Below are 13,438 nucleotides of genomic sequence, written 5' to 3' on the forward strand. Positions count from 1 at the left end.
CGTGCATCGGAGCATCGACAGCATGAACGGGCCCAATGGAGTCAATGGACTGAGCGGTATGCCTGACACAGTGGGTGTCAACATCTTTTGGGATTTCACGCCCATTCAGGAGGCTGACCTTTTGCGAACGATAGAAAGATACCAATACTACTTGCCGTCGAAAGACTCATCTTCGTCATCTTATTCCGTATGGTTACACACATTTGGTGTCCCTCCACCGGTTCCGAAGAGCCAACTGCGGCCTCCTTTGCCCGCAGCCGAGAACTAATCGCCGGTACCTATCGAAAAACTCTTCTACCGGGAGCACTTCGCGACGGCAATGCGGACGCAGGCCGAAACAAACGAGTTTCGAAAGGCCAACCAAGTCACCGTCAGAGGACGAGGAGTTCCGACGCCTGTTTTAGGACTGCACGAAGCCTACTTCCCGGAATGCGTCGCCGAAGCTGCCTACGCTCTCAGCTACGGTCCTCTCACCGCCTTGCAGTCGCAGTGCTGGCCCGTGGCACTGCACGGCAGAGACCTCCACGCCATCGCACACACCCGAGCTGCAGCCGCACCAACCAATCCGATGAACAGGCCACGGCCCCGTTGTGCTCGTACTTGTTCCGAACCGAGAGGTGGCAGAGAAAATTCAACGGCTAGTTTCGGACTTGGAGAAGTACACCGATGTCCGTTCCGTGTGCCTGTGCTCGGGTGATTGGAAGGAAAGGCAGCTGAAGAGGCTTAAGAAAACGAGTTACGGGATGTGGGTCGCGACGGCTAGCCGTCTCCTCTTGTTCTTGGAGGAAGGGAAGGTGAACATTAGCAGCTGCACGCTTTTGGGGCTGGATGAAGCTGACCGGATGCTGGCGATGGGTTTCGAGAAAACGCTTCGCTCCATCGCGGCCCTCGGCCGGCCTGATCGTCAGACGCTCATATTCGCCAACTCTGGATCGAGGGAGATTGGAGACCTTGCCGACTGCTTGCTTAATGACTACGTCCAGGTTAGCATCGGTCGTTGCAAGCTGGTGGAGAACCAGCGGGTGGAGCAAATGGTCATAATCTGCGAGAAAGCTCACAAACTTGAACGGCTCGTCGCTTTGTTGCAGGACACTCTCAGGGAGAAAGAGGACAAGGTCATCGTCTTCGTCGAGACTAGGTTGACGGCGGACGAGATGGTGCTCGAGTTACGACACCGGGACTGGTCCGTCGTCGGCATCCATGGCGCGAAGGCGAGAGACGAGCGACAGAAGGCGCTTAACGCGTTCAAGTCGGGCTCTTCGAGCATTCTGGTGCTGACCGACGTTGCAGCTCAGCGACTGGACGTCGACCGCGTGCGCTTCGTCGTCCACTACGACCGACCAGCGAATGCGGACGTCTACGTGAACCGGGTGAACGGCGCGTCGGGCTGTGACGGATCAGAAATGGCGTACGCCTTTCTCGCTCCGGACGACGCGCGTCACGCGAAAGAGCTCGTCTCTCACCTTCTAGACTCCGGCGAGAAGATTCATCCTCGGCTCCTCGAAATCGCCGAGGGGGCATCGCGCTGTGATATACGCAAAACTGTACACTTTTCTAATTGAATTACCGCTGCCATCACAGCCGTGCGCTCGCCGCGAATCCCTGATGGCGAAACTTGCGAAATTTCCACTTCTACAACAGTTTGAATAAAATGGAATACTGTACAGCCAACTGATAAATTTTCGCTTGACATTTTGCCAAGATTTCAAATGCATGCCCAATGGAAGTGTGAGCAGAAAGTAGTAAATGAAAATTAGTACAGTAGCTAGAGAATTAGCACGTTTTACTCAATGCAGTCATTGATGATTGCGAAGCATTTCGTAGTAAACCAGACGCATCTTGGCCGTCTCTGTCTATACATACAGCCGGCTACGTCTGGGCGCCCTCGTGGTCGTCTCCTCTATTTGGTATACATCAAAATAGGTGTAGGAGGATATGAGTGTATGACGAGTACGATTCACAGGTCATAAGACGACATGAATAACGTAACTTGCCTGTAGCGTACGTCATGAAACCCGTTTTGCCACTCATGTGTGGCACATGCCCAGATAACACGGCCCGTATTATATGGGTATGTACCAAAGGTTATCCCCAGTTATCAATCCAGGAACAGCGAAAATAGATTTTGGAAGTCCTAAAGCGATAGCGTGAAGGAGTGGGTACCGCCAGGGTTGCCAGGTCGGAAAAACAGAAATATAGCCAAGAAATCAGAAAAGCTAGCCCAAATGTAGCCAACTTTTATTACGATAGCATTTATATGGACAGTCTCGGCTGAATTTTGCCGTCGCCGTCGCCGCCGTCATGCACCGTATATGTATAAGTATGTATATATATATATATATATATATAATATATATATATATATATACCAAATTCCCAAAGAAAAATAATTCAGAAAAATGTTTCCGAAACGCGGAATCGAACCAGCGACCTCTCGCTCCGCAGCGCGTGGCGCTAACCACTACGCCAAAAAGCGGAGATCCTTCACGTAGCTAACGGCGAGCGTTATATACACACCCTCTACCGCCGGCAGGACTCAGAGACGGCAGGCGCTTATAAGCGTTTCTTCGTTACCAGCGAGATGACTCGAGGAGCGCGACGGGTGGATTTAAAGTCGTCGGCGAGCTCGCTGGCTTCTTATGTTTGCGCAGCGAGAACCTTGCCCTTCCGCTGTCTGCTCGCGCGGTTTTCTCGTGGTGAGGGGAAGAGGGATGTTTCGAGCTCTCACCGTAATGTCCGCGCTCATGTTACGGAGCGTACGAAAGTCACTCGAGCTCAAGGGACGCCGCTAAACGAACAAGCAGAAGATGAGCGCGAACTATCAAGTGTCACAGCTCGACACTTGAAGCACGCGTTTCCTTCGCTGCTTCGGCCGCCTTTGCAACATGAGCGCTGTTCAAACTGAGAGTATCCATTGGCGAGCCTCACTTCGTATAGCATTAGTTTCTTGCTATGGCATTCATTGCTTCGCCCTTGTGGCGAAAATGTGACTTTTTAAGTTCTTTCAACTGTTAAGGACCTTAACACCTTTCGAAAGGCAACGTGCGCTCTCATCGGCTGACGCGCGATGCGAAAACTGACGTGCAAAAAACAGCTGTTCTGGACATGACTCCCTGGGAGCCACGGCAAACTTTGGTCCGAGGGAAAGAACTCTGATTATGTCGGCTGGCAAAGTTACGTCACCTACGATGTGTACGTTGAATTGTGACTCTTGCGTGTGTTGGGTAGACCAGGTCCTTTCTATTGTGTAGCGCAAGTGCCAAATTCAATGTTTACATCTGGAAATAGGCATTGGCCTCCATGTTTTGGCGCAGCATACTCAAAATCAGCAGCTGCGACGTCACCAGACATTGATAACTTCGTTCAAATTGAGGGAACAGGAAAGTAGCCAAAAAATTCACTAGCGATTAAGATACAGCCTAATGCGAATTCTGAGCGTAGCCTCCTGTTGGGGCAACGCCAATTATGTTTGAAGTTTTGGCTATGATGAGTTGTAGCAATGTAACGTATGTTACTTTTGCCATAGAAACTGCCAGCGCTCGAGTGCGACGCACTCCAATTTGTGCATTGCAGGCGTCGCGTATGAAGAGAAACACCGACAGCCCCAAGCAAAGCCAGCCGCAGTGCGCGTGCCAGCCCTGCCTGCGCACGAGCTCCGGCCGAGAAGCGAGCGCGCGCGACGGTGGAAGACAGCGAGGTAAGGCGCCAGTGGCTCGTGATATCTACAGACTGATTCCTTCCTCCATGTACAGACTTCACGTTCGCTCTCTTTCGTCTTTTTTCGCTCTCTTTCGTCCTCATTCGCTCTATTGGTTATGCCGCCGACGCCAACGGCGACGCCGCTCAACGCAGGAGCGGTAGTCTAAGAGCTGTGGTCTAAAATATGGGCGTCGGCAAAACCATGTTGCATCGCGGCGGGGGAAGGGATCCGGATGCGGGTGTAGCTTGGGTGGGGTGTAAGTGCGGGTGCGGCTTGAGGGGCGTAAGTGCCCCATTTTCCCATCCCTCTCGACGCCAATGGCCAAAAAGTAGCCACGACGATTTATCTCCAGTCACCTGCCCAAAGAAGTAACTAAATTGGTGCAAGGTAGCCAAAACCTGCCAACTGTGCATAATTGTAACCACTCGTAGGGCGCCTACTGCAAGTACCATTGCGAAATACCTATTACTTTAAAAGTTAACATTTTCCGGTAAGACCGACAACCACTGTGCCTCCGTAAAGCCATCCGTTCAACCACAGACCTGAAACTTTGTTGCCAGTGTGGCTCAAGATGATGCTGATGCATTATGGCTCACCCCTTTTTGAAGGATTAATAGCTCTAACTCACTCACTCGATAGGCAATTCATGGTAATGACGCCATGCTTGATGCGATAGAGCACCTTTCCAAAACTTTTCAAGCAGTGGCGTTGCTCTGTGATAGAAAACTTGACTGCCACGCAGAATGCGCGATTTCGATTGTGGCTCGATACCCTTATGTTTATTCTTAGCATCTATCAACATTTCTCGCTTAAGGAGCACGCCTATTTTTCGCTTGCCGCTGACGCCACATTTTCTACGAAACAGGCTGACTAATACTATCGCGTGGAAATACATTATTGCTTGTACATCCGAAATTTCTGGCAAAGGCCTCATAGCGGGCATGTGCCACAGCCTATGATGCAATCATCATCATCGACAACAATGTTCCCCTATCGGCCACAGGACACTCCCGCCGCCGACGACCACAGCGATCCCGCTTCTTCCAGAGAAAGTGTTGCATACGTCCTACCGACATGTGGTGGTTCGACATGCCAAAGCAAGAAAGATAAGTGAGGGGTGAATTCGTCTATAACTAACTTCCTTTGGGTAAGCGCCATAACTGCGATTTGTATCGGAAAAGCAAGGTAGGATGGTTTCTTCGCAAGCCCAACTGGAAGAACATCCAACTACAGCCGTTCGAGAAGAACCTCTACGAGGAACACCCGGCCACGGCAAGCCGGTCGATGGCCGATGTGGAAACCTACAGAAAAGCGAACTGCGTATCGGTGAAAGGGCGCGACGTGCCGAAACCTATCCTCGCCTTGGAAGAGTCCAACTTTCCGGACTTCAACGTCAAAGGTATTGAGGCCGGGTGGGACTACACGTTACCGACTCGCATCGAGGCCAACTGCTGGCCCATCGAACACTCGTGCAGGAACTTTCTCGGTATCGTCAGCACGTCAGCTGGCAGCCGCACCGGCAGCGGCATGAAGGACCCATCGCCGTCCTTTTGGCCCCGACGAGCGAGCAGGCCAAGCAGATTCACACCGTGGCCTCAGAGCTCGGCAAGCGTACCGTGGTGCGCAGTGTGTGCGCAGCGAACGGCGAGCGAAAGAAAAGCAAGTACGCCAAGCTCCAGGGGGGCTGCCATATCTTCGTGGCCACACCTCGATGACTCAACGAGTTCCTCGAGGAAGGCCAGGTGAACCTCCACCGGTGCACGTACCTTGTGTTCGATGAAGTGGACCGCATGCTGACTATGGGCTACCAGCGCCATGTTCTCAAGATTGTGGAGCTTTGCCAACCGGACCACCAAACGATAATGTGGGCCATATCCTGGCAGCAGAATCTGAAGCCAATTATTGAGGATGTGCTCGACGACAACGTCGAAATAAGCTTTGGTACGACGCCCCGGCCTGTTGAAAACACCGTGAAAATGACCGTCGATGTGTGGCCGGCGGAAGACAAAGAAGCGAAATGGGCGGAACTCTTGGACGACGTCCTCAACGAAAAGACAGACAGAGCCGTGGTGTTTGCTGACACTAAGTGGAAGGTGGAATAGATTACGTTGAAGCTGCGGAAACGAGGCCGGCCAGCCATGAGCCTTCACTGCAAGAAAGAGAAAAAGGAGTGCGACTGGATCTTGTCCATGTTTAATAGATGTGGGGAAAGCGTGCTCGTGACGACCGACATGGCTGTTCAAGACCTCGTATTACCGGACGTATGGCTGGTGGTGAACTGCGTCTGCCCGGACTGCTCGAAAGTCTACGTGCACAGGTCGAGACACGCGCAGCGCTCCGACGTGCCGAGTATGGTGCACACGTTCCTCGTTCCCAGCCAACATTTTCAGGCGAAGACCCTGGTAGAAATTCTGTGGGATGCGAGGCAGCCGTCAGTCACGAACTCTATGAGCTGGCGAAAAATGTTCACTCGAAGCGATAATGGGATTCGCACCTGTGGTCGCGCGGCGATTGGGGTGACAGCAGTTCTCGCAATCTGACGGCGGTGCCTCACAGTGTGGGATAGATCATATTTTAAAATTTCTTGCCTTTGTTTATCGGATACAAGCGAGGACATCCTGCGTATCGGGCTATTTATTCCAATATTGACCCCAGACGACCACGTACAATAACTGCATGTTATTGCTGGTAGCTTGTACAAAATTATTAGATGATTGGACATGAAATGCGATAAAAAGTTCACGGCTGTCCGTCTAAGGGTAGTTGGTTGTGGCGTGCCGTAGATAGCTAGCAATAACGTCGATGATTCTGCCATGTTGTACTGCCAGCATTGTGGGGAGCTTGGTTCGTGATATTGCGTGAATGTCGCCATCACACCTCAAGTGGGGTCTGCCGTAATGCTGGCACACGGGCTAACAGCGTCCCGGCCACGACTTTCGTGGCTTTGAGTGCTTGTTAATTACGTCACTGCTACGTTATCACTGTACGTGTGAACGTGAGACTAGAAATTGTGTGATAAAAATGTGTAGCAATTGGCGTAGCTCTAAATGCTGCGCCAAATGCAGCACCTCTAAGTGTGATACCTGAAGGAGTGCGTAGCACGGACACCCAGCGGTTCTGGTTCACATAGTCTCCGCTGCCGCGTTTACGAAACAGTCGATGACATCAATGTTTAAGGTAAGCATGTGGGGTTTGCCCGGCGAGAATAGAATCTTGCTACGGAGATTCCCAAACTCAGTGTGCGACATGCGCGCCACTTTTTGCTGCGCTTTATCGACTACCACCTTGCTAGGGGAGTTGCGATAGATTGTTTTCCCCTTCAGATCTAGCAACGAATGCGCTGAAAAAGCGCCGGTGGAAGGAGCAATGGCACGCTTTGAGATGCAGTGGGGCCCTTTCTTGGGCTGAGCTGATGTCAGCCACATGCTGCCGAAGTGCTTTTACAGCGAAAGCTGTTATGAGATCATTTCACCGGCCGTTTTTGGCGCCGTAGTTGTCCGCCGCCGCCGCCGCTGCCGCCGGTGTCCGTAACCTGTATCGCTCGAAATAAGAAAAAAAAGGAAAGAAGAAAAAAATTCCAGGGTGGAACGAGGTTCGAACCTGGGCCCTCTGCGTGGGAGCCCAGTATTCAACCTCTGAGCCATGCCGGTGCTTGAAATTGCTTTGCAAAAAGGTCCTATACAGGCTTCATATCGGGAAGGAACCACATTAGCATATGCAATATAGCGTCGTATAAGAGTAAAATAAGCACCAAGCGTCGCACAACGCGAGTTCTGTAACCAGACGTCACACAACGCGAATTGCGCAACGAGTAGGTTGTTGAATGCTTCCAACCCATTACAGAGGGCCCTGCCATAATTCTTCGTCGTCATCAGGCACAGCATCAACAAAGTGCGCACAATTCCTTTCATGCGTTTAGCAGGTACCACGGCTGGCCGTAGAATGACGAAAAATGGCACAGTGCCTGCTGCCCTACTTCTCAAAAATTACAATGATTTATAGCGTAGTGGATTCCTCGGAAGTGCACTTGTATTGGTTGCCAAGGACGCCCATAAGCGCATGATCCATTTCCTCGGGGTCTCAGTAAAATTACAATGATTTATAGCGTAGTGGGTTCCTCGCATGTGCACTTGTATCGGTTGCCAAGGAAGCACATATGCACATGATCTATTTCCTCGGGGTCTCAGTAAAATTACAATGATTTAGAGCGTAGTGGGTTCCTCTCAAATGCACTTGTATTGGTTGTCAATGAAGCCCATAAGCGCATGATCTATTTCCTCGGGGGCTCAGTAAATTGCAAAATATAACAGCACGAGGGACGGGACTGAAGACACAAAAACCACAGAACCAGCACTCGTCCTGTGGTTTTTGTGTCTTCAGTCCCGTCCCTCGTGCTGTTATATTTTGCAATGTCGCACCAACTTGCCCAGACAAAGTCTCTGCTAAGCCATGTCTCAGTAAAGTGCTTCGCCCCCCCTCCCGTCTCTCTCCCACGTAAACGTATGCTATACAGCATGACGGGAGAGGGAAATAGCGACCGGCCGTCACCCAATGCAAATTACAAAACTGGTGGGCCGTGTAAAGCTTCCAACCCATTACAAAGGGCTGAGCCATAATTCTTTACCGTCATAAGTCGTCGCGTCAACAAAGTGCACATAATGCCTTCCAGACGTGTGGCTGGTGCCTCGCTTCTCCGCAGAATGACGAATAATGGCTTAGTAGGGGCTTCCCAACTTCACAGAAATGGTGATTTATGGCGTAGTGGGTACCTTTCTAGTGAACTTGTATTGTAGCCCCAAGAGAGCTAGCTTACAACGGGATCTAGAAACGCCGCTCTTCCAGCTTTCGCTGTGACTGTGCTGCGGTTTCAGCGCAGGCCTGGCGTTTTTTTTAGTGATTTGTTTGTTTTAACCCTGTTTTGAGTATTCCTAGCCTTGGTTTAGGCCTGTATTGACTATATTATTTTGAGCGTCATCATGCTACATGAGATCAACGAATGGACAACAATCCGGGCCCATAAAGTGCTAAACGCTTAAAGGGACTGTCTACCGTCCTTCATCGCTTTTCTGTTGTGTACCGCAAAAGAAAGCTTACACTCTGAAGTGTCCAACCTTGAAGCGGTTTCTCTGGAAAGCGAGTAGAAGTTTTTAAAACAGAATTTTTTGATCTGCGTTCGGTCTTCTTCCATTGGCGTGAAACATGCCCACAACACTGGCTGGTGGACGCGATGGCGATTGTAGTGCCGGTAAAAATTAAAACCGAAAGCACATGTGATTTCAGTAGTATGTTACTTTATTTTCGCTGAACCCTATTCTAATGAATGGAACAGTCGTTTTCAGCGCGCTGGCGGTTAAGCTGAAGCCTTATCATATGTACAGAAAGCTTGTGTTGCTGTAATCGCAGTCTATGTGTTTATTTTAGCACTGCTGCCGCAATACACGCCAAGTCGATTCATCAAGAAGAGACAATAAATGCGCACCTTCACAGCGCAGCCCATGTAAGACATCCTAACAACAGTACTGCGGCACAGTACGACCAGCGCGGAGAGCCGCATGGCATAGCGCATGAGTTGAAACAGACGAAATCGAAGACGGCGCCGCAAGCAGCGCCACCGGGCTCCTTTTTCGATGCGTGCGAAAAAACAAAAGCAAAAAATGTCTCTCTGACGCAATTGAAAAACGCCTCAAATGCGTAAAATACAATTACAAGTTATATATGTTGGTTTTTAGTCAAAACGAGTCTAGCTGTGAGGATTTCTTGTCATACCAGTAGATTGAACCACATCGCCGTTGGGTGACGCTAGCGGTCATTCTTTCGCGCCTTTTAACATAAAAAATACATTTCCTTCTTCTTATGGGGCAAAGACATGCTCGTTGCCGCCGATGTGATGAACGATCTTCTCATTTTCACCACAATCAGAAAAATTTTGCAGAGCGGCAGACAGTCCCTTTAAAATTCAGGAGGCTTTCTCCTATCGGGAAAATGATTTCCCGAAAGGGTAACGGTGACGTACGCACACGCAAGCGAGCGTTTGTGGGGCTTGGCGTGTGCGCACCGGAACTCCTCAATTTTTTTCTTTCTTGCTTTCTGACTGCGAAACCCTTTTATGCCATTTCTCTCCCCGACGGAGCCGAAAGGGCTCTGACTGGTTGCAGTCGTGGCGTGAGGGCGTCCTCATGCATTTCGCATCTTCCCGAATAACTCACGTTCCAGCACCGGCGTTCGGTAAAACAAACACAAGAAGGACGGTGGAACAATGACTTGTGTCAACGTGAAATGACTGGAGACATCAACAAACGATCGCTTTGCCATATCGAAAACGGCTGATCGACCACAGCCCTACAATAAACACAGATCACCAATGAATGCAAAAACGGTGCGTACTAACATGTCTGTAACCGGCTCACCTTCAAGGACGGCATGTCTATACGTTGGCCGGCGCCCGTTTTTTTTTTCCTTTTTTTTTTTCACGTGCGAAGCCGCCATCGAAATATGGGAGTTATAGCAAGCATTGCTTGTACGGGGGGATTCTTTTAGAACTGACCTAACTCATCGGGCTGTAGTTTTGTAACAAATTATCAGATTTTCATAAGGCTTTCGGCAATACATTTAATGAGGATTAAAATTTACTAGTTCGTCCCGTCTTTTTATTCGAAAGAGCGACATTAGAACAGTTGAGAAACAACGGGAACTGCGACATTCCGCGAAAATCCGTACAAGAGGGATGCATACTGTCGAAGTCAGATCAGTTTGACGTTTTGGGTGGTCATTTCAACAGCTGCTGTACGGTAAGTGATTATAAACCTATTATAACCTCTACATACCTTTACTAGTCACTTTTGGTATGCCACATGGCACCAGCTTTTAACGAAGTTTTGTGGGCGCAATCTATCCCTCCTTATATAGCATGTAGCGGTTACTTGTTTCTTATTTAGTATTCTTTGTTTCGGCGTTGCACATCAAAAACATCGTCGGGCCATGAAAATTTCGTCTTTGCTGAATGTTTTTCCGCAAACCACATAAAAATTGGATATTTTGTAACAAAACTACAGCCCAATGAAATAGGTCAGTTCTAAAACAACCATCCTAAGTAATATTCTGCAATATAAATAACTTGGGACACCGTGAGGCTTATTACCATCGTTGTGATCACCAAGAGGTCGTGCTTTATTTCAAATTAGAGTCACCGCACGAATATATTTCTCTCATTTTTTGTGTTCTGAAGCAATGAGGCTTTTCAGGCTGTTTCGAAATTTTGCGCTTATGCGCCTTGAATTTGGGATGCTGCCCGTACAACAAAGCAAATTATTACTTAAATGTTTAGAGTTTAGGGCCCCGGTGTTTTATCTCTTGTTTTATCATGGAGCCACATCCACTCTGTGATTGTGGATGAGTGGGGAAGCTATGTAGCGCACGGCTCAGAGGTGACACTGAATTTAGATGAAAGCTGCACAAAGGCGCAGAAATTTCGTGCAACCTACAGAAAGTCCCTTTTGAATGGTGCGTATGCTCCTTTAAAGTTGGTCCGCCATGGTGGTACTACGGTGACTGTGCTTGGTTGCTGACCCGAAAGTCGGGGGTTCGAATCCGGCCTTGGCAGTGGCATATCGGTGGAGGCAAAATGGTAGATACCCGCGCTCTATACGATATCAGCGCGCTTTAAGGAAAACGCGATAGCCGAAACTTCTGTAGCCCTCCACTTCGCCGTGCCTAATAACCATATTGTTATTTTAGCATTTCAAACCCCAGATATCATATTGTATATTATGCTTTAAAGTTCTGCACTTGGGCTGTGACATGCGTCGTCTTGCGTGGCTTGTCGCATACGCTTGACGTTTCGGCATGATTTCGCGGAACCGTTAGAGCAGCAAGCGCATTTTTGCCGCAGTCTCCGTTTCTCGACACTTTATTGGACCAGTCTTCAGCAGTGGGGCCTGCCCAAATTCTGTGGCACATACATTTGTTGCCCACAGGCACCTCTTGCATTTATAGGAGCAGTCGTGGGTGTGGGACTTGTCCAAAAGCTTGAATAAGCTCTGGTCACCCGTACAGTAGCTGTGACAGGACGAAACATCTAAGCAAATCTACCACAATATGTACAATGCTATTGCCAAATGTGGTCATATTCAATATATCAGAGCCATATATCATGTCATGATAATCACCATGTAATCGATATATCAACATCTTTGAGATGATGTTCCCAAAACGTTCGTGATTGAGTTTCCGAGGCCGAGTTTTAGAGCCATTTTAGGCGCAATCGAAGTCACTTACTTTCTGCTTTCAACCTGACGTTATGCCAGTGAGCCTAATTGCGTAGCTCTACTGTGCACAGACACGCCGGGTTAGTCTACGCGATTGTATGCGAAACCTATTCGGTAACTTCGCCGATCTTAATGCCGCGCGAAATATTCAGCATTCGTTACCTCGATGTGCGCTACAATTTTTAATAGAATGCGAGGGCAATGAAATAGCGCTTTGATTTCAATGACATGCACTTCCTTATTGACCCTGTTTCAAATGTAAAGAACGATGAATTCACGATCACTTCCTCCATTAAAATCAATGCTAAGTATAACGATGCATAGAGGACATATGCATATCTATCTAAAGTAATGTTACTGACACGTACGGTCACTAATGGCGAAGGAAGTCGATTTTCCTATTGGAGCGCCATGTACGCTCCTGTATATTTCTCTTATATACGCGCATGTATTTCATTCGTAAGATTAGTTTGGCACGATATTCATTTACATAAATAAAAATATCTCACTTTCAAAGGTATTGACTTCCAAGAGACACACACAGTGAACTCACGGAAACAGTAAGAAGCAGGTATTGAGAAATTTATTAGATTGTCAAAGTTTGCGTTCCAGTTGAAACAAACACGATCAAGGAATTTTAGGCACGCCATACTGCAGGACTGTCGACGGATTGCTTTTTTTCCACGTCAAATAAGTTCATCATGCACTGATATATAAGGAAAAGTTCATTCTGTAATTCCTTGCGCATTGGGATGCCAACACCACGGCTCGCATCGAACCCGCGACCTCTATCACAGGAGTGCAATGCCACAACCACAGAGTGAACGCCTGGTCGTATATATATCCCGGCAGCTATCCTGAGAAATACAGGTTTCTTAGAATTGAGCTTGTAGCATACCCACGGTCCGCGGGCCGGAGCAGTTTCTTTTTTTGGGGGGGGGGGGTGCGTGTCATTGCTTTTATCCCCGAAGTAGAAATATGAATGGGAGAGGGGGGAAGAGGGAACAGCGCATGCGCAGAACACCGGTATAACACAGCCGCGTCAGAACCTTTTCTGGTAACGATCAAACGTCTCAACAATGATAATCAAAAACAGCGCATAAACATAGACGAACGCTGCATTGACAAACACGAACAACCAACTGCCAACGAATTACGGCCCTTGCGGAGCCTCGACAAGATTATTATATGCGAAGTATCATAAGGCGGAACTCAATCCGGTGGTGGTGGTGTGCGGCGTGACCACCCTTACTGCGCATGCGCATACCCTCTCCCCTTCCCCTATCCACTTGCCCTCTCCCCTCCCCCTTTCCACTCTTCCTCGGAAACGCGGGCTAGACATGCAGAAATTCTCTCCTGGGCAACGCCGCGATGAGCTCGAGCGCATGCGCGTCCCCTCCCCTTCTCTCTCCTCTCCTACGCTGCCCCCCTCTCGCCCGCCTGTCGACCGCGTTCCCCGCTCGCCCTGTGAGAA

General features: G+C 49.1%; 1 protein-coding gene across 1 annotated transcript; it reads left to right on the top strand.

The window, feature by feature from the left end:
- Positions 1-743: 743 nt before the first annotated feature.
- Positions 744-5,802, top strand: LOC119405775 (probable ATP-dependent RNA helicase DDX5). Its single transcript, XM_037672608.1, has 4 exons — positions 744-1,527; positions 3,574-3,697; positions 4,882-5,305; positions 5,425-5,802. Exons 1-4 carry the CDS (start codon positions 744-746, stop codon positions 5,800-5,802), a joined length of 1,710 nt encoding a protein of 569 aa, XP_037528536.1.
- Positions 5,803-13,438: the final 7,636 nt, after the last annotated feature.

Source organism: Rhipicephalus sanguineus, chromosome 9, assembly GCF_013339695.2.
Source record: "Rhipicephalus sanguineus isolate Rsan-2018 chromosome 9, BIME_Rsan_1.4, whole genome shotgun sequence".
Taxonomy (NCBI): domain Eukaryota; kingdom Metazoa; phylum Arthropoda; class Arachnida; order Ixodida; family Ixodidae; genus Rhipicephalus; species Rhipicephalus sanguineus.

Coding starts and splice junctions, on each gene's coding strand:
- LOC119405775 (XM_037672608.1), top strand. CDS start 744: ATGTGGGTCGCGACGGCTAGCCGTCTCCTCTTGTTCTTGGAGGAAGGG. Junction 1,528..3,573: donor CGCCGAGGGGGCATCGCGCT/GTGATATACGCA, acceptor TGTGCATTGCAG/GCGTCGCGTATGAAGAGAAA. Junction 3,698..4,881: donor CGACGGTGGAAGACAGCGAG/GTAAGGCGCCAG, acceptor GTATCGGAAAAG/CAAGGTAGGATGGTTTCTTC.